Here is a 24,282-nt window from a genome sequence, read left to right on the forward strand (position 1 = left end):
AAATACTGTGAAAATTGGTAATGTGCTCCTGGAAAAGTATGAATTATTCATATAAAACGTAAATCCTATAGACACACCCATCAGCTCTCACAAGACTGATTATAGGTCCTCATCTTAATAATGTGCCAAAACATAACCTAGAGTAAGGATGTAGCATCCTTCAGGACATTTTTCTAATTATATGATCCATCCACCCTTTTTCTTAACCACATTTACACAGGTTAAAGTTGTGTGGGGCTCCAGCCAAATGTCATTCGGCAAATGAGATGCGTCCTGGGATGGGTTGCCATTCAATTTAGAATTACCAGTTGACCTCACATGCAGAAGATCCATAGAGTAGTGGTTTACACATTTTACTAACAAGGGGAAGTTCCAATTCCTGGAGGAATCTGAGTATCCGGCGTAAAAATCTGCCCAATCAAACATGCAGAGCTGCCACTGTGGCATCCCCTGGTGAATAAGGGGGAAGATGAAAGTAGCTGCATAGTTGGCCTGATGGAAAACCCAAACTCTACACAGAAAGACCACAGCCACCTGGTGGATTTGAACCCAGGACCTTCACCACCATACACCAATCTGCCTAATTATACTAATAACTCATAATGAAGCACAAGAATATTATTATTCTAAATGTGGCACAAAAAGTAAGGACAGTGTGGGTTTTTTTTTTGCATTTCTTTGTTGTAACAATACTTCTTGGCAAGAAATCTTAAACCAGTGGAAGGTCTGTTTCCCCTTAAATGGTGGCACATTTGTAAGGAAAATGCATTTGTGGGTTGAGCAGCAGAGTTGAGCATGTAGGTTGCGCTGAAGAAAAATATATTCTGCTATTGACACTTGTTTGGTGCCGTTTATTGGATTGAATGATTGAGGTCTAATGAAACTAGACATATCAGCAATTTAAAAATGTATTCATTTAACGACAGGGGCCTTGGCATGTAGAGCCACAGTCGCCTGGCACCTCCCCATCATGCTGGTCAACCGCTTGGTCACACACTGCTGTGGGATGGGGTCCCATTCTTTAACCATCATTTGTCAGTCAGTGTGGTTGTTTTGGTCAATGAATCAGTTGTTTTGCATTGGCAAAGCAGATTTACCAGGTTTTAATGGGTGCAACCCACATACTCAACTCTGCTGCTCAACCCCAAAATGCATTTTCCTTACAAATGTAAGGAATTAAAGGGAAATAAACAGGCGTTCACACGGTTTAATATTGGTACAGAATGATAAGTGTCAAACAGGTTATTACTCTGAAGGTTTAATGCAGCTTTTAAAAAATGATATAGTGGAAGTCTGACCACAAAGGAAAAGACTCCAGACAAAGAGAGGTTGTGTTAGATTTATTTTCACAATAACACAACAATCTGAGCAACTAGATATCATAACAGGGACATTTCTCTACTGGCATAACAGTTCCTTAACGATACACAACAAACCCAGAGTCTAAAGATAGATACGACCACTACATATTGCACCACAGAGTACTTTAGATGTGTTCGATACTTATGTGGAGAGTCACGAGCATGTCCAACACCTTTATTACTCGACAACACCTAAGTGCATTTACATTGTGCTTCAGTCTCAGTGTGAATAGTCCACATATCCTAACCTGTGCTTAAATGATTTAGGTTTTTTGTTTTGTTTTGTTTTTAATACTGATTACATGTACTATGCATACACAGTGAACAAACACACAAAGACAGAAGTGCAATAACTGCTGGCTGCACTGAAGACAGCTGAAATACTTAAAATGAGCAGTAACATTTTTGCACACAATAGCAGGCACCACCCCGACAGAACGTACATCTACCTCGTCCACTACAACAAACAGCTGTCAACACATTATACAAACACAAAGTCTATTCAGCCTGTCGACTGTGGGAAAAGGGATTCAACATGCTGTCATTTCTCAGCTTTTGTGTGAACAAAATTAAAAACAAGACAGTCAAACCCTCGGTCACAAATCCATAAGAAGTTCGTGGTAATTCCCTGACACGGAATAGGAGAATTTAGTTCTAAAATGCAGGTAAGTTTGAATCTTATATGGGCACAGATCTAAGCTCAGAATTTTACACTATGTCATAATAAATATCAACACACTCAGAAACACACAACAACAACAATCCTAGGAACATGACATCTGTCACTTATTGTGAGCAGAGGTGTGTCTTAACATTTTAAGGGACTGTAGGAAACATATTAGGTGTGAAGAAGCCTCATAATTTATTTTTCTTCCATCCTTGTTGTTATCATTAATAATATGGGCTTATATATAAATACTCTGTATTAAAATAAAAGATTAAAGGCCTTTGAAAGCATCTATTATTAGCTATCTATTAGCTTTTATAGTGTGGATGATGAGGTGCTCAAATGTAATGATCTGCAAGTCTCACAAACCCATATTTTATTGACAGTAGAACACAGAAAACATCAGATGTTTAAACTGAAAAAAAGGTAGCATTTCAAGAGAAACGTAGCTCATTTTAAATTCGATTGCAGCAACACATCTCAAAAAATGTTGGGACAGGGACACATTTACTACTGTGTAGCATCACAGCAGCCAGTAAACCTGTTGGAACTGAGGAGAGTAACTTCTGGACTTTTGGGAGAGGAACGTTGCCCCATTCTTGTCTGATACTGGATTCTAGCTGCTCAACAGTCCGGGATCTTCTTTGTCGTATTTTTCACTTTATGGTGCATCAAATTTTTTTTAATGGTGAAAGGTTTGGTCTACTGCCAGACTTGGACTCTTCTATTGGAAGTCATGCTGCTGCAATAGATGCAGTAAGTAGCTTAGCATTGTCTTGTTGAAATATGCAAGGCCTTCACTGAAAAATGTCTTCTGCATGGGAGAACGTGTTGCTGTATATACCTTTTAGCACTGGGTGCCAGTTCCTCAGGCACTAATGCACCCCCACACCAGCTTACCCATACTGAATTTATGAAAGGCTTTTAAACCGAGCGCTGCTATAACAAGCTTCTTTAGTCTGGAGGATTCAGCATCCATAATTCTACACACCAGATTTTCTACTATACTTCAGTCCATTTTAAAGATGGCAGCATTTCTGGATCATGTTCACATATGGCTTCTTGTTTGCATCACAGAGCTTTAACCTCTGGCACAGTGAACAGTGATTTCTGAACTGTTCCTGGGCTCATGCAGTGATATCCATGGCAGAATCATGTTGTTTAAGGCAGTGCTGTCCGAGGGCCTGAACATCACAGGCATCCAATACTGATTTCCTTTGTAGCACCACTTACTTTCCAGTCTTTTGTGGGCTCCATCTCAGCTTTTTTGAGATGTGCTGCTGCCATCAATTTCAAAGGGAGTTAATATTTTTCATGAAAACGTAAAACGTATAAGAATTTGATGCATTTTCTTTGTTCTTTTGTGAATAACAAATGCTTTATGAGATTCGCAAATCACTGCATTCTATTTTTATTCACATTTTACCCAGCGTCTAAACTTTTTCAAAATTGAGATTGTACATGAATACCCACATATTAAGAGATTATATAGTCTTTGTTGTACTTTTTTGACCTTCCTGTAAAGTATGGAGTGGTTGGCAAGTTGTTATGGTGTGTTTACTTGTCAGGATTTAGCAACACAGCCATCAAAAGCTGTTTGTTTGACCTTTTTGTTGCTATTCCACTGCCAATAAAATCTGATTAAGTCACACCCTCAGTGAAACAATATTTTTCTCGGATAAGATGTTCACTGTGTTTCATTAGGAGATTATGGACCAGCTATAACCGGGCCAAAACATATGACAATCTACAGGGTAATTACCAACCAAATTCCATCTGTCACCCAAAAAATATGCTGGTCTTTTTCTCAGTTTTTGCCAACTATGACACATTATTGTGCCTGATATTTATTGACGGATGTCCTAATTAACTCAATTTTGTCTTTTTTTGTGTGCCAACTCTTTAATCTGAAGCTAGCTTGAAAGTTTTCATTTCATAATTAAAGAGAAGTCTTCTCCAAACAAAAACTCTGATGCTTTCTTGTTTTTCTAAGAGTATGATTTACACTTACAAGGGCTTTGATGTAGAAGGTCTTTTTTTGTGTGTATTTCTACAAAGGCCCCCTTATCAACCCAATAATGTTCACACAGTCCCTAATGGCACTAAACTTTTCAGCTCTCTGAAATGATGTTTACACTCACAAAAACACAGAACTTGGCACCAAGATTATGGAAACACCACAAGAGATTTCGTCTAAGGTTTTCTTTTAGTAAATGCAGTCCTATTCCTCTACAGTGAATACAGAGTTATAACCACACGTTTGACTTTACTCTACGAAGGCTGTTGACTTACAAAACACCTATATGGGAGATTTAACCCTTGAGAAATTACCATGACCCAAGCTTTACTCAAACTAGGATTTCTGTTGCCAACAGGTGTATTTTGTTTAATTGTTAGAGAGGTTTATCGAACCATAAGGAAAGTATCACACTACGATGTTCTCATCACGGGATGATGATCAGTTCAGAGCTCCACCGAAACGCAGCTGAAGCTGCCACAAATAAAGTCCCTCGGCTTCAATACGATCCTCATCACAAGCTCTCTGAAAAGTGGGTTCCTTGCGTTTCTTTCCTTTGTCAAAAGTGTTCATCTTGAAAGGGTGACGTGCTTTGATCCCAGATCACTTGCAGTTCTGACCTTTCATTGCCTTTCATGTCATAAGCAGGAGGGATTTCAAAACATTAAACACCACTGCGCCCGTGGTTGTTTTTTGTTGCTAAAACTTGCATTTGTGCTTCTGCTTGCAGAGCACCATGCTGAAAGCAGCTCGCATGCCTCCCTGTTGGCACATCAACGTTGCTACACCAGACCAGTCTGCATGTGGACATGTAAAGGGTACGGGTGGTAGACCAGAGGCGGCTGGGCCTGAGTGATGAAGTAGCTGTTGTAAATGGGTTCTGTCATGTATGGAGCTGGCTGGTAGAAGCAGGTAACGTTGGCCGTGTTGGGGATGGCGTTTTGCTCGCCCAGCACCCTTAGAGCCAGCACTGTGATCATGTTGAGGGTCTGCCTCCTCTCATGTCCCATCAAACACACCGTGCTCTCATCTATCACGCGCCGCAGGGTCATCAAATAGTCATACTTACTAGTCTCCTCGCTGCCGATGAAATGGCACTGCAAGTAGGCCTCAATCTTCCGCTGCTGCTCGCCTACGTCAGGAAAGTCGATGAAGAAGCGGGAGCACATGTATCGCTCCAGGGACTTTATCTCTGTCTCGCTGGCTGGCCGGAAGTTCCTCACTAGCAGGTCGCTGTATTTTAGCAATCCCCCACCGCGGATCTCCTCTGGGTTGTGGGTGGCAATGAGGCGGTTTCGAAGATGATCCATAGCCTGATCAAAGTCTCCGTACATGCACTCAGCTTCAACAGTGATGGTGGGCTCTCCTGCTTCCCCAAGCCATGAGCTTGACTCACAGCTGTTTGGGACGGCGTCTGCCAGCTCCGGTTTATGCTCATATACCTGAGGCTGTGAGACCACACCTGCTGCACATGAGTTGCTTTGAGGCTCTGAATCAGGAGGCTCCTTTGAGTGTTTTGGCTTAACAGTTTGTTCTAAAGTTTCTCTGGAGCAAGTCCCATCCTGCGGTGTACTGACTGTACTGTGTGTGGGAACTGTAAGTACATCTGTACCCTCCGAGTTCTCCGTCTGACAGCTTGGTATGTTTGAACTGTGAACTTGAGAACTCTCCAGCACAGCAGGTTTCGGCTGAAGTTGTTTTGGTAGCTCTATGGGTGGAAACAGCTGTGTGGTGAGGTCTGACAGATCAGTTAGTAAAGACCATTTTTCAGGCTTACTAATCAACTTCCGTGACATTTTTCTTTGTAATTTCGGCGAGGGGCAGTAATCCGGCACAATGTCCGCTGATGTGCTGCAAGATTTTTTAGCTGGGGGAGGAAAGGAAAACTCAAGATTTGAATCTTGCGGGTTTGGGGTAGAATCAGTCCTGCAGCTTACAGAGTCTACGTTGAACTTTTCTTCACGATGACTTAAATCCTGTGGAGCTGGTTTTTCTGTATGTGATGTGCACACTACAGGCTGGGAAGCTTGTGCCTCGTATTTTTCGTCATTACTCTGTAGGGTTAAACATGCATGTGTCATCAGAGGATCCCCAACATCTGAAAATAAAGTTTTGGGCGATGCAACTACAGGATAATTGATTTCAAACTGTTCTTTCTCTTCTCCTTTTTTCTCACACATCTCAAACACAATTTCCTCCTCTGATTGTACATCCTCAATGCCCTCCACTTCCTCTTTCTCCTGTTGTAAGCTTATGCTCTCCGGTTCCAGCACCTGCTGCACCTCGGGCTTTTCGTCTACACTCTCGACCTCTTCTTGACGAAGCTCTTCCTCGAGTGGAGAAACACCTTCATCCTGGCACGGACTTTCTGTGCTAGTCACCACTGCAGAATCTTCTTTCATATCATGTTCAACCTCCTGAGGAATGCTCGGCTTCTCTTGTCCTTTGCTTTCATCGTCATCGTCCTTTTTAGATGAAGGCCCAGCAGTCAGTGCCAACTTCCATTCTTGTTTCCTTTCGTTCCCCCAGTAAGACTGGAGCATACGATCTAATATAATCTGGAAGGAGTCCACACTGAACTCAAACTGTCGTCTGAGGGAACTAACAAATCGGAGCCCCACAGTTTTAGCCCTGTTGTTAGAAAGCGAGATAAGGCTCCATCTATCATGCTCATTGAAAACTTTCACCATCTTTTGCACATAGGCTTCCTTCATTGTCAGACAGGTGATCTTACGTCGGTTAACCCCAGAAGGGAGAAGGTCTCGTAGGCTCCCCAGCACCACCTCCTTAATAACATGGAAGTCTTCCTGCCTCGGAAGCTCCACTCCAAAAATGATGTCTAAGTCTTTGTAGCCAAGCCCGTTGTCTTTAACGAGGATGTGGCTGGCAGTCATGCCGTTGAGGCGTATATCTTTAACCTGAATGTTCCTTTCAACCAGACGGTCCTTCACTACACGAATGATGTCTTTCGCTCTCACTTGCAGTGTAGGAAAATTACCTCGCCCATGGATGGGGATTACCTCAGTCAAAACTTTGTCAAGAGCCTGAACTTGCTCCAGGGTTAGGTTGTGGAACCTCTTCTCTGTTTGAAGCTCCATCGTCTTCACCTGTGAAACAGAGTTTTGCATCACATTACGACTAACATCTTACACTGGCAAGGGAACGCATGGAGCAGGAAAAGAGATCAGAAAGCATAACATCCTGTGGAAAAAATGCACTTTTGCATAGAGCTGGATAAGCCACTAGCGCTGAGCCTTTGCAAGAGAGTGTGCGAAAAGAAAGGTTTTGTAGACTTGGCTTTTGCCCCTTTGTTTTTCTCTCCTCTGTAAAGTATTGTGTCAAAAATGCAGTCAAACAAAAATGCATATATGAGCTAAAGTCTTTTGCCACCCTCATTCCTCTCTGACTGCAATTGTTTATTAGTTGGATTTGAAATTCAGCAATTCAGCATTAGGAATAATGGGCAGCTCTGAGGATTGAGGATATCTCGGTGATTAGCTTGCCTGGTGTTTTGCCACTAGATGGCAACAGAATCGTAACATATGGCAAAGTCAAATAAGTGGCACAGTAAGGGCTTAAACATAAGCCACTGATGACGCACAGTAACAAATTATATTTTCCCAGTAATCCAACAAATGTAATAAAAATATGTTCTTATAAGATCGCGTCAGAATGTCTGCCACAGACCATAAAACTAAGACCATGTACATCAGCTAATCAAATGCACAGGCCAAATATGTAACATTGTTTCTACTTTACGACCCCTCCCACACTGAACTGGGGCTTTTTCTCTGCCAGCCATGGACACTGCCAGCTGCCTTTCACACCATTTTACTTGTTGGTCACATTGGATAAATATTCAGTAATCAAGTTTGTTGAATTTCTTCCATGATTACATGTCCTAGTTACAGGTGACTCACCTGTCTGTCATTCAGCAGCTGACAGGTAATCAGGGAAGAAATTAAACTTAGCAACTACAGAACCTGGTCGGTCTGTATAAGGCAAGCTGGATTTGTCTGTTTGGCTTGCACCTCTATGTCAAAAGGTATCAGAGGGAGTCATGCATAATAAAAACAGGGTTGCGGTTAATACCCCCAGACTACATCTTTCTGCAAATATACAGCATGGCGTAAATGTTCCTGGTCTTTTAATGTCACAACAAATTGTATCTGACATAGTTTTTGTTAAAATCGTTAAATTAAGAAGGGGGTAAAGGGGAAATGAGTTAGAGTGGGGGGAAGGTGGTCTACGTCATCATTAATGCACGCTGACTCACTCTGTACAGAGACAAATGTCAGATTTTAGCCTGTTACCGAACACACACCACAGAGAAGAGCTCCACTTATGTGTGTATCTGTAAATGTACCTAAGAAATAGGTGCATTTAGCTTATTATATACTACCAGCATAAGCTGGTAATCAAAATGAAACGAGCAGTGTTTGAAATCTAATGTTTAAATCTGCATAACTTGATAAATAAATTTCATCAACTTTCAGGTCAGATTCAATTAAAATCAAAAGTGTGCTGTTCTAAGAATATTTTTCATGCGATACTCCTCCATAATAGCTCATCATATATAGTTTATATAAAGATCATAGAAAAGGGAATGGTTCAATTTTAACGTGTTACATCAAATATGAGCATAGTGGCTAAAGCTTAATGAAAATACCTGTGAAAATGTTTTAACCCCATTTTTAAAAATGCAAACTGAGACGCAAATTGTACCGATTTCATTCACATGGTTTTCACGGCCCTGTGACGTACTGTAAACAGCACTCAATCAACTGTGCTGCGCACAGCGTGTGACCTGCCTTCTGCATCCTCTATCCTGTGTTAGTATTTGACGGTCATCAATGCAAAATGCAGTCAGTGGCAGCAACTCGGGGCACAGGGAAGCATGGCCCACAGCAGCCTCTAGTGAATCTCAGGGGTTATATCAACTCGGTCCTGCAGCAGGACTGCTCCTCTGCCACTTGGCTTCTTTATAGATAAGACTATATGACTCATACAGCCACTGAATGAAGCATCACACGTTGGCTCTCCTGGATTGTCTCTCTGTGCGCAAAAAAACAAAACAAAACCACCACGACACCAAATGCACCACTTGCGGTGGCATTATGGCTGTGAAACTCTTGAAATATTTAGGCAGGGAAGCTTGTGAATGGATTGAAGCATAGTCCACCCCACAATACTGAGCACACAGATGGTGATCGTGATGTGGGGACACACAAAAGGCTGGTGGTGGGCATTTCTGCTTGGATCAACAACATTTTGCTCTTTAATGTTTCAACCACAGAGCAACGTGTTGTCCTCGGAACTTAAAATGTATCACAGATTAGTTCCAGATGTGACCAACATCTGGATTTTCCGCTCCATTTAGAAGCTACTAGTTGACAAGTTGACAGACAGTGTAAGTAAATAAACAGGCCAATCTTTGTTTCTTTGTTTGCTTTTTTTTGGCTGAAACTGAGCAATATGCTGAAGGAAGGAGAAAAAAGGGTGCATTTACTGCGTTGTGCCAGCAGAAGAGATAATTATGCGTTTACAAAATACAAATAAAAACTCACCTGCTTCGTGGTGGAAAGTAAAGCCAGGGCAGAGACAAGAAAAATGAAAACTGTGAAGTATCCAACAGGTTTATGCGACCTCGTTGGAAAGGTTGATGCTGAAGCTGAAGTTATAACGCGGACACTTTCCTCTCAGCGCAGGAGCCCTGTTTCCATGGCAATCAGGCGTCACGAAATTTACGGTAAATCACGACGCTCGGTGTCTTCCTTAACTGCAAGTGACAACCACTCAAGTTTGAAACAAAGAACGTATCTGAGCGCCCTCCAAACGCATCTGAAGTGTTTGGTAAAGTTTGGCTTGTAACGGCAGAGCACACCGACCTGTCAGGCTGAACTACCGGCGTGCCACCGCACTGCCGAGCTGTTGCGGGGTGAACATCACATCAGACGGAGTGAGTCATCCTCTCTCCCAGCCGTGATCCACACCGTAAATCTAATCATCAATCAACCGCTTTTACCTCCCACCGGCACTCCGCCGGGTACAACGCCACGTCCACTTTTATCAGTCTGTGCTCACTCGGTCACTGTGCTCAGCCGGAGTTTACTCGTAGAAAAAACTGCGGTGTTTTAACGTTAGTTTTATTTATTTATTTATTTTTTTTATTTTTTTATTCTCATTCACATTTCGGGTGGAGGAGGGGGGCTAGCCGCTCCTTCGTGACGTCTGAATGGAATACCGTCACCACGTGACACTGACGTCGTCCATATTTTGATCAGACATCAGGAAGTGCGGAAGAAGACGAGGACCGAAACCTGAAAAGGTGAAGTTTTACTGGGAAGTTTTGTTATATTTAGCAACTTTTTTGTGTGTTGATTTTATTGTGTAACTGTTGGATTTTAAAAGAACGGCCTCAAGATGCCCAGCATGGAAAGTATCCTTTTAAAAAGAGCGGTGAGAGAGAGTCACTTGGTGTAATGTTAACGCCGAGCTAAACGGGCGAACACAACACGGTGGTTTTTGACGAGACTGCTGAGATTAATGTGCGACAGATGTCTGAAGCGTCGCGGAACATGTTTGATATTGAGCGGAGACACAGGTAACGCCTTACCGAATAACCTGAACCTTTCATAGTCTGTATAGGCGTCGTAACACGGCGACCGAGCTGGGCTGAAGGCCTTAAGAGCTTACACTGCTAATGGGTGTAAATAAAGCAGCTGGCGCTCGGTAGTTTCCCGTGAAGTTTGGGTGTTAGCTAGCACTCCGAATCATAATAAAGGAACAAGGTGGATGTGTGTTGTTGAACACAGCGCGGCGGTGGTTTCCGGGAGCCATACAAACATAGGCAAATTATTAGAAAACTCCAAAAATGCCTGTTTTGTAACCCGTGTCTGTCACAGTATAACTCATGAGAACAAATCTCAGACTTTTTTAAATGTAAATGTTATTCAGACTGACATTGGAATTTTAAGGGCTGTATTGACATTGTTATTACGGGTTTTAAAATCCAGCTGACTAATAGTATTTTTTTTAATAAACAGTAAATCTTAAAGATAATCCATTTGAATAGACTTTGATTAAAAAGAATTGTAACTAACACGGGTAGTAAACAGGATGGAAAATGAACTTGTCAGTGCTCTCTTGTGGACAGATCATGCAGTGGTGATGCTGTTTCTTCAGTCTGTTGGTGCAACTCTGCTTTTTGCCCACATGACTCTATTCAAGCTGAGAAAATAGATACACAAACCATTGTTGTGTGGCTCAAAGGTGTGACAGACATTTTTTTTGTAGCAAGTCTCTCCATCCAAAAGTCACGTGATGATGTCAGACCTTTGTTATCTGAGTCTGACTAATATGGGTCAGAATTACGCAATCCTTATCTAGAATAGACTGACTGAAATGCTAAGTTTGTATTTATATCTTCTACTAAAGTATAGGGTTCAGAACTGGATAACAACGCGCCCTGGTAACACTTGTGTTTAAGACATATTCTCCTTGATATCAAATTTCTGCTTGCACATCTATGTTTGAGTGTATTTTTTGCTGGAGTGTTTAGTTTCACAGTATTCCCATGACATCAGAGCACCAGCTTCAAGTTTATTTCACATTTTGTGATCATTTATTTAGCTTGAAATTCAAGGAGATGCATTTAATTTTTATCTTCCTGTAGTGGTTTAAATGCATCAGATCGTGGTTAAAAAATAAATAAATAATGAGAACTATCACCTGATACCAGATTTAAAATCTTTGTCTCTTTATGAACTGTCTCCTTTTCCAATAATTATTACAGAGTTTTAGTTTAGGCCAAACTTATGTGAGGAGACGGAGGTGTACAGATTTTGGTCTTTGGGCTTTGTATTTGGGCTTTGTTCTTCTTTAACTTGTTGTACCAGAAAATCTCTTCAATCTAAAGTTTGCTGCCAAAGAACTCCAAAGAAATTCCAAGAAATGTGACAAAGAGGAAAAATTAGAGAAGGCTAAAGTCAAGAAGGTAAGCAGCGATGACTCAGAATCCATTCATCAGTTCATGAAAGACTGCTCAAGATTTTACTGAACCATTATTTTTGTCTGCCACCCCACAGGCCATCCAGAAAGGAAACATGGAAGTGGCAAGAATTCATGCAGAAAACGCCATCAGACAGAAGAACCAGTCTGTGAACTTCCTGCGGATGAGCGCTCGGGTAGATGCTGTGGCAGCGAGGGTCCAAACTGCAGTCACAATGAACCAGGTGCTGTAGTCCTAGAAAGATCAGTTAGAGGCTGAAGACAACATTTCAGTTTGAGCTCTGTTTGTGGCTATTTGACTGATGTGGTGTTTTTCTATCTCAGGTCACAAAATCAATGGCTGGAGTGGTGAAAGGCATGGACGCCACATTGAAGAGTATGAATCTGGAAAAGGTACAACAGTCTACATGTGGATATAATGTGATGATTTTAGTAAGAAAGAACCGATTAAAACACATCGTCAATGCTTGTTTTAAGATTTCTGCTCTCATGGATAAATTTGAACACCAGTTTGAGACACTGGATGTTCAGACAGCCCAGATGGAGGATACGATGAGCAGCACGACAACTCTCACAACACCACAGGTACCCCACGCCGTGCCGGTTTATTCTTATATTCTTTCACGCTGTCAGGCCGTTAAAGACTCGAAGGTGAAACCTGCTGTGTCATGTGTGTTTCAGAATCAAGTGGAGTCGTTGCTGCACGAAATGGCTGATGAAGCAGGGTAACATTTTCACTGTTTGTGAAATATCTGATCACGTGGGCCAGTGTGTGACGTAGAGACATAGATATGATCGGATGTGTTACAGGGCGTTATGAAAGAGTAGATATTTCATTTTGGTTTAAAAATGTACACTTCCCATGTCCGCCTCTTGCTTAGGTTGGATCTGAACATGGAGCTCCCTCAAGGACAGACGGGATCAGTGGGTACCAGTGTGGCCTCTGCAGAACAGGTACACACACATTACATCATAGTTGTTACTAACACATTTGCAAAACTCAGATAGATGAAGCAAAACAGGAAGAAGTTCTTTGTGGATCCAGCAAACAAAAACTGTCTCGTCTTCATCCTCATTTAATCGCTGTCTTTTCTCTCACTCTCATATCCAAAGGACGAACTGTCTCAAAGGCTCGCTAAACTTAGAGATCAGATGTAAAGAATGACTGCAGTCGAATGGCGCTGGAAGAGGACTCCAAAGCGTCTGTACACTACCTGAATATAACTCCCCAACACCTTTTTATTTCCATCATGTCTTCTCTCCTTTTTACATCTACTGTCTCCTTTGAGGGGCTATTGTATCACTTTTCCTCATGTTGGTGATATGTTTATGATAACATCACGTTATTAAAGTGGTTTACTTGGTATGGAAATTGTATGTAATTCTTGAATATATATATTTACCAATAAAGAGGAAGTAATTTATAATTATTGTTAAATATGTATATTTAAGAAGTCCATAAATGTGATGTGGGAGTTTGACAGTTAGTACCCTGTAAATTATAGGCCAATTTCATATAGTTTTGGTGAAATGATAAAACATTTTGGAGGATAGAATTCAATTTTTGTTTGTGATTCCATGATTGCAGACAACATTTATGCATTTCTTTCTGTCTTCTTGACATCAAAGAGTGGAAGACCTCCCCAGTTATCGGTGAACTGACTTCTTCTGTTGATTTATTTTATTTTATTTGTGTGAGGTTCCTGAAAGATTAGCCTGAGATTTTGTTTTTGTTTTGTTTTTCTGGTCTTCAATAATCTTGCTGATTATTTGGAAAAGGGGTTCTGAAAATAAACAGTAAGCAAACAATAAAATTTTATAACACTTTTATTTCTGTGCTTTTTAATTAAACCAATTCATCCTCCTTTTGTTAACTATGAATATTTCATTTGGAGTGAAATGCCCACTTTAAGACGTACGCACATGCTTTGAGGGTTAGGGCTGCTGCAGATACTCGTAAAAGCAATTTCCAGTGGTAATCTTTCCAATTATTTTTCCATTAAAAACAAAAACTGAGCACATTATGAATATGTAAAGGATGACACCTGTTTTCTCAGGTGTGGGTAAAGTGTCTCGACTTGCTTTTGTGAGAGATTTCCAAATGCAGATTTCCTCTTCTTTCCAGTCAAGTCTTTAATTTTCCTCTTAAAAGAGACACGTGGTCCAAATTAGCTGCTCTGTCTGTTGTCCCCTCAGTAATCATTCTATTTTTGAATATTCACTTGGACTGTATGCAGATACGATCAGAAAACCCCCCCACTTTAAAACGGCTCTACAAGAAAAATCTCCTTAGATGGCTATTGAGAGATGTCAAGAGATTTATGTGCAGTGGTGTTACATGAACGAGCATAATGAATTTCTGATCAAAAAATGTAATGTTCCAGTTTATTTAATCCTTTCTTCTTACAGATTCGGTCATTGCTATGCGGCTGATGTGTTTCTGACGCTATACTTTAAGTCTTACATTCAAAGGCTAATGAGCAAATAAACAAATCTGTTTGAGAAATCACAAATGTACTACCACAGTTTAAAGTGGCATTATTCTAGTTAGTCACAATAAAAAAACTGTAAATCAGGATTCTCAATGTGGGCAGTTTTATATTTATTATATTTACTATTGTTTTGTTTTTGAACTATCAAAATGGCAACAATGTTTTTTCTTTGTGTCAGTTTATCCATTAGAGCTGATAAAATGGGGCGATCGTGGCTCAAGAATTGTTAGTTCGTCTTGTAATCGGAAGGTTGCCGGTTTGAGCCCCGGCTCCGACAGTTTCGGTCGTTGTGTCCTTGGGCAAGACACTTCACCCGTTACCTACTGGTGGTGGTCAGAGGGCCCGGTGGCGCCAGTGTCCGGCAGCCTCGCCTCTGTCAGTGCGTCCCAGGGCAGCTGTGGCTACAGTGTAGCTTGCCATCACCAGTGTGTGAATGGGTGAATGACTGTGTAAAGCGCTTTGGGGTCCTTGGGGACTAAGTAAAGTGCTATACAAATACAGGCCATTTGCCAAAATACTCAACAATGAATTCTAGCATTTAAACACACAAGTGACACCTCTGTGAGTGTTTTTGAGATCACATTTTAACATAAGAATATTCAAACGCTTGCCGTGATATATTTTATTTTGAAATCTGTTCCTTCACGCACATTGAGGCTACGGGTGTCTAACAGACCTCTAGTGGCCAAGAGGCGGAACTGCATCATGTAATTAAAGAAGCGCTTTTTGCGTGAGTGGAAATAATTGTGTGAATGATAATAGACACAAATTTTTCTGAGAAATCCTTGATCCCAATGTCATGATAGAAACGCTCCAAAACAGCGAAATTAAAAGCGCGTTGTAATGCTTCACGTAATAGGTTTCAAAATAAATCAAAAATCCAGAACCAGTCACGCCTACAGCCATTACTTTGGTCTCTGAGTCATGTAGTCATGGGTTAACAATGAAACCATTATTTGGGTCTTTATTTAATTCATATCCTTTATTGCCACTCAGCATTGCGGAACAAAATTATGAGCACAGAAAGACAAACACACACACATACAAATTACAATAAAAACAGGACCAGGTTGAAAGACAATAAAATAAATTAAGGTTATCCATATGTATAAAAATAACCAAATAAATAAATAAAAACAATATATAAAAAATAAGATGTAAGGCATGACGTGGTGTGCTATTGTACTGAATAAAGCTATAATTTTAAAGAAATTCACAAGTCACGACCTGTTTTGATGTTAAGTGTTAAAGTTTAGGTCTTTAATAATTAACAATACATCTATAAATTGAATTGCAGCCACTCTGGTTGAATCTCCGATACAAATCAAAATGGGAGGTTTAAATTATGCCTCATAAATAAGGTTTGCCTTTAGCCTATTGAAGTATAAACTCTTCTTTTTTTTTTCAAAAAGGACTACAACTAAAACTATTTCGGAGTTAAACTGAAGGTTGTTGTTCTCTTTTAGACTTTAATCTAAAAACGTCTGTAAGGTTTAAATCTATGACGTCGCCTGTGAGACAGAACTCGGGGCTTAAAGCCCAAATTGCTCATCATGTGACTCTTGGCGTACACAGGAAGCAGCTGATCCTGACTTCATTGCTGCTTTCACTAAGTAATGTTTATCAACTGTACTCGTTTAAACAAAGGAAAACTGTTGTTTAAAACTGCACCGGTTTAGGTAACTGGTCGACTCTTTCGGGTAGGTTGATGATACGCTGTTGAATTTTAGTGCAGCTATTCAGCCGTTTATTTAAGCTAAGCTAACCTAGCCTTATATCTGGACTGTTTCGGGCTAGCTAAGTTAGCATTAGCTCAAGTGTTTATAACAGAGAAAGAAAAGTAAATAAGCCCAGCAAGCTTATTGAGGATTATTAAAGATCAAAAGTGACGGGATATGTTTGATTTGTTTCTGTTTTAAGCGTTCACACGTGTTATGAACACGTTTTGGGGTTTTTTTTCTGGGGGGGATTTTCTCCGTAGCCCAAAGAGAGGAAGGGGAGGACAGCTGCAGACACAGCCTGAAGTCATCTGACCCGCAGCTCACTGAGATACCCGACACTCGTATTTGCTGAGGGGGATGTCAAGCACAGCAATGAAGAAAAAGGTAAAGCAAGGGCAGATCTGTTAGATCATTACAGAGAACTCGTTTTATCCTTTTTGAAGTGTCCTTTGATTTCAAGCATGTACTTCTAAAATCAGAGATTAATCCACCTAATTACCCTTCCCACTATAATAGTGAGTGTGTGTGCTTTTCAGGTGCTACTGATGGGGAAAAGTGGGTCTGGAAAGACCAGTATGAGATCAATCATCTTTGCCAATTACATAGCTCGAGACACACGCCGCCTTGGAGCTACAAGTAAGAGCACCGTCTTATATGAAAATGTATTTTTAATGCTGAGCGTTTCATTATCTACATTTATTTAACTCTTCTGCTTTTATTGGTTGACCATAGTTGACGTGGAACACTCCCATGTACGGTTTCTTGGCAATCTGGTTCTAAACCTGTGGGACTGTGGAGGGTAAGACACACATTTGCTAATTATTTGCCATTTCTGGACCAGCTTTGAGAAGCCAAAGTTATTCCTTATTTTTAATCACTTATCTGTGCCTTTTAAACCAACAGACAGGACACATTCATGGAGAACTACTTCACCAGCCAGAGGGACAACATTTTCAGAAATGTAGAAGTTCTTATTTACGTATTTGACGTTGAGAGCCGTGAGCTAGAGAAAGACATGCACTACTACCAGTCGTGTCTGGAAGCCATTCTGCAGAATTCCCCTGATGCCAAGGTGTTCTGTCTTGTGCACAAAATGGACCTTGTGCAGGAAGACCAGAGAGATTTGGTGAGATTCAAGTAACATTTCATACATCATTAGTACTGCTGTCCCGCTCACGTGTTACTATTTTGCTCTGTCTTGAATTTGCAGTGTTATACAATGATATTTAATCTGCGAGTCAAGTGCTGATTAATAGTCTGATCCGGTTCAGTCAGACATGACACTGCCCATCCAGAACAGAAACAGGAAAAAAATATTGATCATACTACATCTTTTCTAAGATTGTACTGTTCAGTCTTTTCCACAAGCACAGCCATAGTGCCCAGTGTAGAACCAGTTCCATGTGTTTCCACCAAAAAGCTTTAAAAAGCAAAAGTCTCCCACTCCAACTTCATTTAGCTGAGTCTGTGAACTCCTTTAAAGTGGGAAACAAGTTAATATAACAGTATGTACTATTAAGGTTTGCTTGAGTTGTTGGCTGGTTCTTCAAAAAATTAAAATAAAACCTTACCAAGACATAAGTGACTCTGGCACCAGCACAGGAAATGAGTTGTATATATTTACTCATTAAAGTGGTCCTTTTTAGACTTTTGCACTAGTTTTTCTTGATTGAAACTTGAACTTTCATTTCACTGAAAAAGTGAAAGGGATCACTTTGATGTGTAAGCTACAGTATGACCCATTTAAGTATGAACTGAATATGAACAACCTAAACGTAGGGCTCTTAAGGGTACCAATAATATTTGTAAATGGTCATATTGTTCACCTCTTAATTTTACTGCCTGTTATGTTAATCATATCTATAATAACCTCCTTTCATACTTTTTCTTTGTATTTTACTTATTTGTGTCTATTTTGATCTTGAGCTGGTCCCACTTTCCTTTTGGTGTGACCTTTCTGTCTTTACAGATCTTTAAAGAACGTGAAGAAGATCTGCGAAGACTGTCCAGGCCTTTAGCTTGCACATGCTTCAGGACATCAATCTGGGATGAAACCCTATATAAGGTCTTGAACCTGACTGTCCATATATATATTTATTTATTTATTTATTGTCACAGCTAATAAAGCTGAGGCTTTTTTTTTTTTTGTTGGTAAATTTAGCTGAACGTTGTTGGGTTTTTTCTCTTTGCAGGCCTGGTCCAGCATAGTGTACCAGCTCATCCCAAACGTCCAGCAGCTGGAAACAAACCTGAGAAATTTTGCACAGATCATAGAGGCAGATGAAGTTCTTCTGTTTGAGAGAGCGACCTTCCTGGTGAGAGTGTCCGTTTCCTCTGCAGCGTCTGGGCAGGAAATACAAATTTAGAAATGAGTCATTTATCTTGTCGTTTCCCCGTGTTGTTTTGTAAATGCAGGTGATCTCCCACTATCAGTGCAAAGAGCAGCGTGACGCTCACAGGTTTGAGAAGATCAGTAACATTATCAAACAGTTCAAACTCAGCTGTAGGTAAGTGTTTTGCAGATGCTCCGCCTCCTCTCCAGATGCCATCAGCTGGAGTGTGTTGATTTTAATTTTATTTATTTTATCATTCCAGTAAACTTGCAGCTTCCTTCCAAAGCATGGAAGTAAGGAACTCAAATTTTGCAGCCTTCATTGACGTCTTCACCTCCAACACTTATGTCATGGTCATCATGTCGGACCCTTCTATTCGTAAGTAGTGAAGATAACATTTCTCTGCAGCAGATTCACAGTTATGAGAAAAAATAAAAAAATAATAATAATCATAATAATCATCATCATCATCTAAGGAGCTTAGAAAGAAAAGCGACTGGAAGTTTCTTGAAGATATTTCACCTTTCATCCAAAAAGCTTCTTCAGTTCTAAAACCAAATCCCTAGTGGGAATGTCCCTTAAGAGGGTCGTTGACCCTCTATTGATCATGTACCTCATGACATGAGGAAGTGTTGAGATCCCTTCCCAGGCATTTCAGATCTTGCAACAGATGATCTCACATGATTGGGTGAGGCAGGGTCTCACAATAGCCGCTTTTCCATTAGTACCTGCTCCGATCAACTCGCCTCGACTCGGATTGAATGGTTTTCCATTACAATTGAGTACCACCTAATGTGCGCGGTCGTTGTCATAGCAATGCATCAGAGCGTCCCATGATGTAATTAATATCCGACAAAAATGCTACAACAAAGGTGGATGTAGAGGCGATGATATACCTGCTGCTCAGTCTGTGGCTTTTTGTCAGACTTTTTTTTTTTTGTAGCCGTTTCACTTGTTGCTGGGTTCAAAAATAGTGGTTTTGATTTTTGTGAATGAGACACTCACACTCATCGTGTGACTCATCGAGTGACGCCACTGACCAGCCAATCGGTGGCATGCAGTCTGATGACGTCACATTTTAGTACCTGCTCAGATCACTTGGAAACCTGCTGAGCGGGTACTGTTTTTAGTACTTGATACTATGAGGTAATGGAAAGTCCTGAAAATTGTGGCCATCAGTGACTGATCGATCAAAGTAGGTAGTAATGGAAAAGGGACTAATGGTTTCACCCAAACCTCTGCTGCTAATGACTCACACCTTTTTTCACACCATGGCTCATGCGATGAGGGACATGATCAATAGTGGGTCAACGACCCTCTTAAAGAATAATCCTCACTAGGGTTTAAATACATGGGACTCTCAACCATTTGGTTTTAGAACTGAATAATCTCTTAGATGAGAGGTCAGTCAGTTTGCTTTCCAGGCTGCTTAGATTACCTTGTCCTAGATGACTGAGAACCTACACAGACAATAATAAGAACTCACATCTCCTTTTTTTTCCAGCATCTGCAGCCACTCTCATCAATATCCGTAATGCTAGGAAACACTTTGAGAAGTTGGAGCGAGTGGATGGACCCAAGCATAGCCTGCACATGCGGATGCGCTAGCCTGTGCATTTGTCCTAGTGGATACTCTCAGCCAATCAGTTCACAGACAGCATGTTGCGGTCTCCTGGTGTCACATGAGCAGCCCTGCACCGTTTCGTCTATATCTTCATATTCAATCACAGTTATTACGCGAGAAATCACCTTGTTTTTGTTTTGCTCTAATTCTTACGGGAGAAGTGATAACAACTCGTTGGGAAATGTATTGTTTACTACAGAGGTGGGGGAGGGGAGGGCTACATTTGCTGTCACACTTTGTCATATTTCAGTAGATTCATTCACTCCATGCAGTGAATCCCAGTGATTGGGGATGTCTCTCCGTATGAGAAGCAGCAGATATTGTATGATTTGATTTTCAAATGTCATTTGTAAGCTGTTACAAACAATATAGTTCTATTCAGAAAAATATTTGAAGTGTGGGGTGGTTTGTTTTTTGTTTTGTTTTGTTTTGGGGGGGGGGGGTTCTGTTTTTAATCTTTGACAATACTAACTGCTTTTAGAAACAGGCGCTGTAAACAGATGTACACAGAGATGGATCAGAGATCGTTCTTATTGGTCCTTTTCTTCATTGTAGTCTCACCAGGCTAACTTGACAGGTGGCACCAGTTGTCTTGTACACATAGCAAATAGTGCACCTGTTAAGTGAGACAACTTCAGGGGATGGACAGCAAGTTACAGCGCAAATGGCATATTTTTGTTCATTTAATATGGCAAACAGCTGCTGAGTGTGTTAAAGTAGACCTATTTCCATTTAACTCATTTCCAACTCTATATTTTTATTGGATTCTGATGGAGTGGGGTTGTGTCTGGAAGCTGACCAATCAGAAGAAAGTGATATTTTTGAGACCGTTGCCTTAAAGGGATGAGCTAAAAGGCCTTTTTTTAGACTGGAACTTAGAGACTGCTAAAGATCAGGTCTAAAATAAAGAATTTTTAAATTTTGAATCATGCAAAATTATGCTAAAGAAGTGCCAGAATACATGTTTCTACCTGGAATTGAGCACTGGGAACCAGTGATACAAGATTGATACAAGTGGCTCTCATGCTCACTTTTGCTCCTATTTTTCTATCAAAAAATTAAATGGAGCACAGGCCAACTGAATTTCAACATTATTGTAGTTTTGATGTCTGATCAGTTACCACAATTTCAACACATTTAAATTATAATATTTATTGGGATCAAAACAAGCAGAGTATTAAAGTCTCCAAACTAAACTTTTCAGTCAAATCTAGCTAATCCATTCTCCTCTTAAGGCTATAAAACACTCACTTTATTAGGTACACTTTGCTAGTACTCGAGTGGACTCCCTTTCTTTCTTTCTTTTTCGGCTGCACATCCATAATGCAAATAACCAGTTCTACAACATCTATTGGTCTGGAGATGTGGTGAGTGTGGAGGTCATTTGCATTCAGTAAACCCATTGTCATGTTTCAGAAAATAGTCTAAGAAGATGTGAGTTTGGTGAGATGGAGCCATCAGAAGATGAAAATGCTGGGTGTCGGCTGTGGTGTTTAAATGATTCTCAGTTAGTACGATGAGGCCCAAAGTGTGCCAAGAAAATATTTTTCTCCTTACACCACCAGCAGCAGCTTTCTGACACACAATTCTGACCCTGCTATCTGAATGTCGCAGCAGAAAAGCAGATTCATCAGCGCAGGCAATGTTTTGTTTTTTTTTTCAATCTTTTGACCAATTTTGGTCTTAATTGCAGCCTTAGTTTCCTGTTCTTGCACCATGTTTTGTCTTCTGTTGCTATACCCATCAGCTTCAAGGTTTGGCATGTTGTGCATTAAGAGATGTTCTTCAGCATATCTCAGTTGTAACCAGTGGTTTTTTGAGTTAATGTTGTCTTCCTGTCATCTTGAAGCAACCTGACCCCTCTCCTCTGATCACTGGGATCAACTAGACCTTTTCTCCCAGAGGACTGCCGCTCACTGGGTATTTTTTCTTTTTGAGATCATCCTCTGTAATCCTTAGAGATTGCTGTGCAGGAAAACCCAGCAGATCAGTTTTTTTAAATACTCAGGCCAGCCTGTCGAGCACCGACAACCAACCACATGCAAAGTCACTTAAATTACCTTCTTCCTCATGTCTAAATACACTGATTTGCTGTGGTGCTGTTTTTCTGATCATTTATATGCATTTATGAGTAGTTGAACAGGTGTACCTAACAAAGTGGCCTGTGTATGTACCCAGAATAAGCCTTTCATTTATTTTTAAGTTTGGTTTCAAGGTTTGAGTGGTTTACATGTCATTTGTTTCTTATCAGAGAGAAACAGTATTTATTCATGTTGTCCATGGAAAGTAACTTGAGATTTAGTCATGGTACCTGATACCACCAACTCCTTCAGGGTCTGCAAGGGATATGGGCTATTATGCCTTGCCTCTTTACTGTAGCCAGATCTGATCCGGAGGCATTGTTCCAGTAGAGCTTATCTACAGTGTTCATGCGGTTGAGCTGTATCCTGGAATGCAGAGGCTGAATAGCTGGAAAATCCCCAGTCTCCCCCCGCAGTGAGTAACTTTGCATGAAATAACTGGGAGTAAGTTATTTCATATAGTGGTAGCAGATTGTTTATTTGAAGGTAAGACTTTGGGGAAAGTTGACAGTGAGTAAACTTTGTAAAAATAAATAAATAATTTAAGGTCAATAACAAGTTAGACATGCACTAATCCATACATGCATAAAATACTTTAGGTGCCCTTTGTTGCCACCAAAACAGCTTTGAACCACAGGATCAAGGACACTGGGTTGTACTGTCGTGTCAGACATTAGGATTCTGGCAGTGGATCCTTTGGGTCCTGCTGTAATGGATCATCTTGTTTCCTCGCCTTGCATGGTGGCTGGATGCTGGATTTAGATGTTATCAGACTACAGAATGGCGAGTATTTGTTGTTATCAGTCCCATTCATATTGCTAATAGGCACAGAATTGCGTAGACATTTTTTGGTCCTGCAAAGAAGTGCACATAGAATCTCTGCCAGTAAATACCTAGTAAGCTTGCAAATATTGCCTTTTTACAATGTTGTTGACTCCTAGTGTATTTTAACCCAAATTATGATACTCTCCCCTACACAAGCTGTGTGTATGTTTTAAAGGTATCGTTATCAGTACTGATATTGGCAATACTGGCCGGTATTCGATTGTTACCAAGTAAATATCACAGCATTAATATTTACAATGTGTATGTATGGGTTAGTAACCACTTATAATGGCTATTCAGTGGTTTTATACAACACTGATTTGGAATAACGGCACCAAAAGTTTCCCAGTAGAAGACGTTATTGTTACAGTTTCAATTCAGTTTTATTTATATAGCGCCAGATCAAAACAGTAGTTGCCTCAAGGTGCTTTATAATGGAAGGTAAGGCCTTACAAGAATACAGAGAAAACCTGAACAATGAGACGACACCCTGTGAGAAAACACTTTGGCGACAGTTGGAAGAAAAACTCCCTATTAACAGGAAGAAGCCTCTGGCAGAACCAGGCTCAGGCCATCTGCCACAACCTGTTGGGGTTGAGGGGAGGGAGACAGGTCGCTGTGGAGGAGAACCAGAGATTAATAATAACTCAGTTGAGCAGTTATTCACTTAGCCCATTTTAAGTCACTTTGCTTAAAATGCAAGAAATAGGATCGTTCCATAGATGTCCCTCAAGAGCCCAAGTAAGTCTAACCTGCAAAATAAGGACACGCACAAAAAGATCCCTGTGCAGTTGAACACCGCAAACCATTTCTCTGTGGACCCCTTCCCCTCAAGGAGTGGTAAGAGACGATGTGTACACACCCAGAGCATGGAGCATACAGGACATGGAGAGAACTGAGTCTCCTGCTGATGCAAGCAAAAACAAGATGTTTACAGGTGAACTAGAAACTGTAAACTGGAGCAGGTCTCAGGTGTTTAGTGTAGAATCACTCCCTTTATTTTGGTAGCATTTAAATACATCTTTAATTTACAGTTTAAAATATATTCTCATGTATTCCATCTTTTGTTTTGGTTTGATTCAGGAAGTAACTTTAAAACTTTATCTCAGTGTCACTGGTTTATGAACTCAAAGAATGCATGGTCATAGCAG

The 24,282-nt window shown here is 40.5% G+C and overlaps 3 protein-coding genes across 4 annotated transcripts; 2 read left to right on the forward strand and 1 right to left on the reverse strand.

Annotated features, from left to right (window-relative positions):
- Positions 1–1,325: 1,325 nt before the first annotated feature.
- On the reverse strand, positions 1,326–10,184 carry LOC113030562 (uncharacterized). Its single transcript, XM_026182108.1, has 3 exons — positions 9,934–10,184; positions 9,613–9,824; positions 1,326–7,152 (listed from the first exon to the last, which is right to left on the reverse strand). The coding sequence occupies exon 3, from the start codon at positions 7,141–7,143 to the stop codon at positions 4,828–4,830; it is 2,316 nt and encodes a 771-aa protein (XP_026037893.1). The 5' UTR covers positions 7,144–7,152; positions 9,613–9,824; positions 9,934–10,184; the 3' UTR covers positions 1,326–4,827.
- A 124-nt stretch (positions 10,185–10,308) lies between these two features.
- chmp1b (charged multivesicular body protein 1B) lies at positions 10,309–13,885 on the forward strand. 2 transcript variants are annotated; one of them, XM_026182110.1, is made up of 9 exons: positions 10,309–10,373; positions 10,457–10,484; positions 11,944–12,041; positions 12,133–12,279; positions 12,380–12,448; positions 12,533–12,640; positions 12,737–12,780; positions 12,937–13,009; positions 13,169–13,885. In XM_026182110.1, the coding sequence occupies exons 2-9, from the start codon at positions 10,469–10,471 to the stop codon at positions 13,211–13,213; spliced, it is 600 nt and encodes a 199-aa protein (XP_026037895.1). In that variant the 5' UTR covers positions 10,309–10,373; positions 10,457–10,468; the 3' UTR covers positions 13,214–13,885. The 2 variants fall into 2 exon arrangements, with proteins under 2 accessions (XP_026037895.1, XP_026037894.1); XM_026182109.1 differs by having other exon boundaries at positions 10,320–10,484.
- A 2,191-nt stretch (positions 13,886–16,076) lies between these two features.
- rraga (Ras-related GTP binding A) lies at positions 16,077–20,614 on the forward strand. The gene is made up of 10 exons (XM_026182797.1): positions 16,077–16,247; positions 16,529–16,652; positions 16,805–16,904; positions 17,001–17,067; positions 17,172–17,394; positions 18,238–18,333; positions 18,461–18,583; positions 18,684–18,775; positions 18,864–18,979; positions 20,106–20,614. Exons 2-10 carry the CDS (start codon positions 16,626–16,628, stop codon positions 20,207–20,209), a joined length of 948 nt encoding a protein of 315 aa, XP_026038582.1. The 5' UTR covers positions 16,077–16,247; positions 16,529–16,625; the 3' UTR covers positions 20,210–20,614.
- The last annotated feature ends 3,668 nt before the right edge of the window (positions 20,615–24,282 follow it).

Source organism: Astatotilapia calliptera, chromosome 10 (genome assembly GCF_900246225.1).
Source record: "Astatotilapia calliptera chromosome 10, fAstCal1.2, whole genome shotgun sequence".
NCBI classification, from domain to species: Eukaryota; Metazoa; Chordata; class Actinopteri; order Cichliformes; family Cichlidae; genus Astatotilapia; species Astatotilapia calliptera.

Excerpts from the sequence above, each read along its gene's own strand:
- LOC113030562 (XM_026182108.1), bottom strand. The coding sequence starts at position 7,143 with ATGGAGCTTCAAACAGAGAAGAGGTTCCACAACCTAACCCTGGAGCAA.
- rraga (XM_026182797.1), top strand. The coding sequence starts at position 16,626 with ATGTCAAGCACAGCAATGAAGAAAAAG. Across the intron at positions 17,068-17,171 it reads AACCTGTGGGACTGTGGAGG|ACAGGACACATTCATGGAGA; the intron begins GTAAGACACACA and ends TTAAACCAACAG. Across the intron at positions 18,980-20,105 it reads CATGTCGGACCCTTCTATTC|CATCTGCAGCCACTCTCATC; the intron begins GTAAGTAGTGAA and ends TTTTTTTTCCAG.
- chmp1b (XM_026182110.1), top strand. Across the intron at positions 12,641-12,736 it reads CAACTCTCACAACACCACAG|AATCAAGTGGAGTCGTTGCT; the intron begins GTACCCCACGCC and ends TGTGTGTTTCAG. Across the intron at positions 12,781-12,936 it reads GAAATGGCTGATGAAGCAGG|GTTGGATCTGAACATGGAGC; the intron begins GTAACATTTTCA and ends CCTCTTGCTTAG.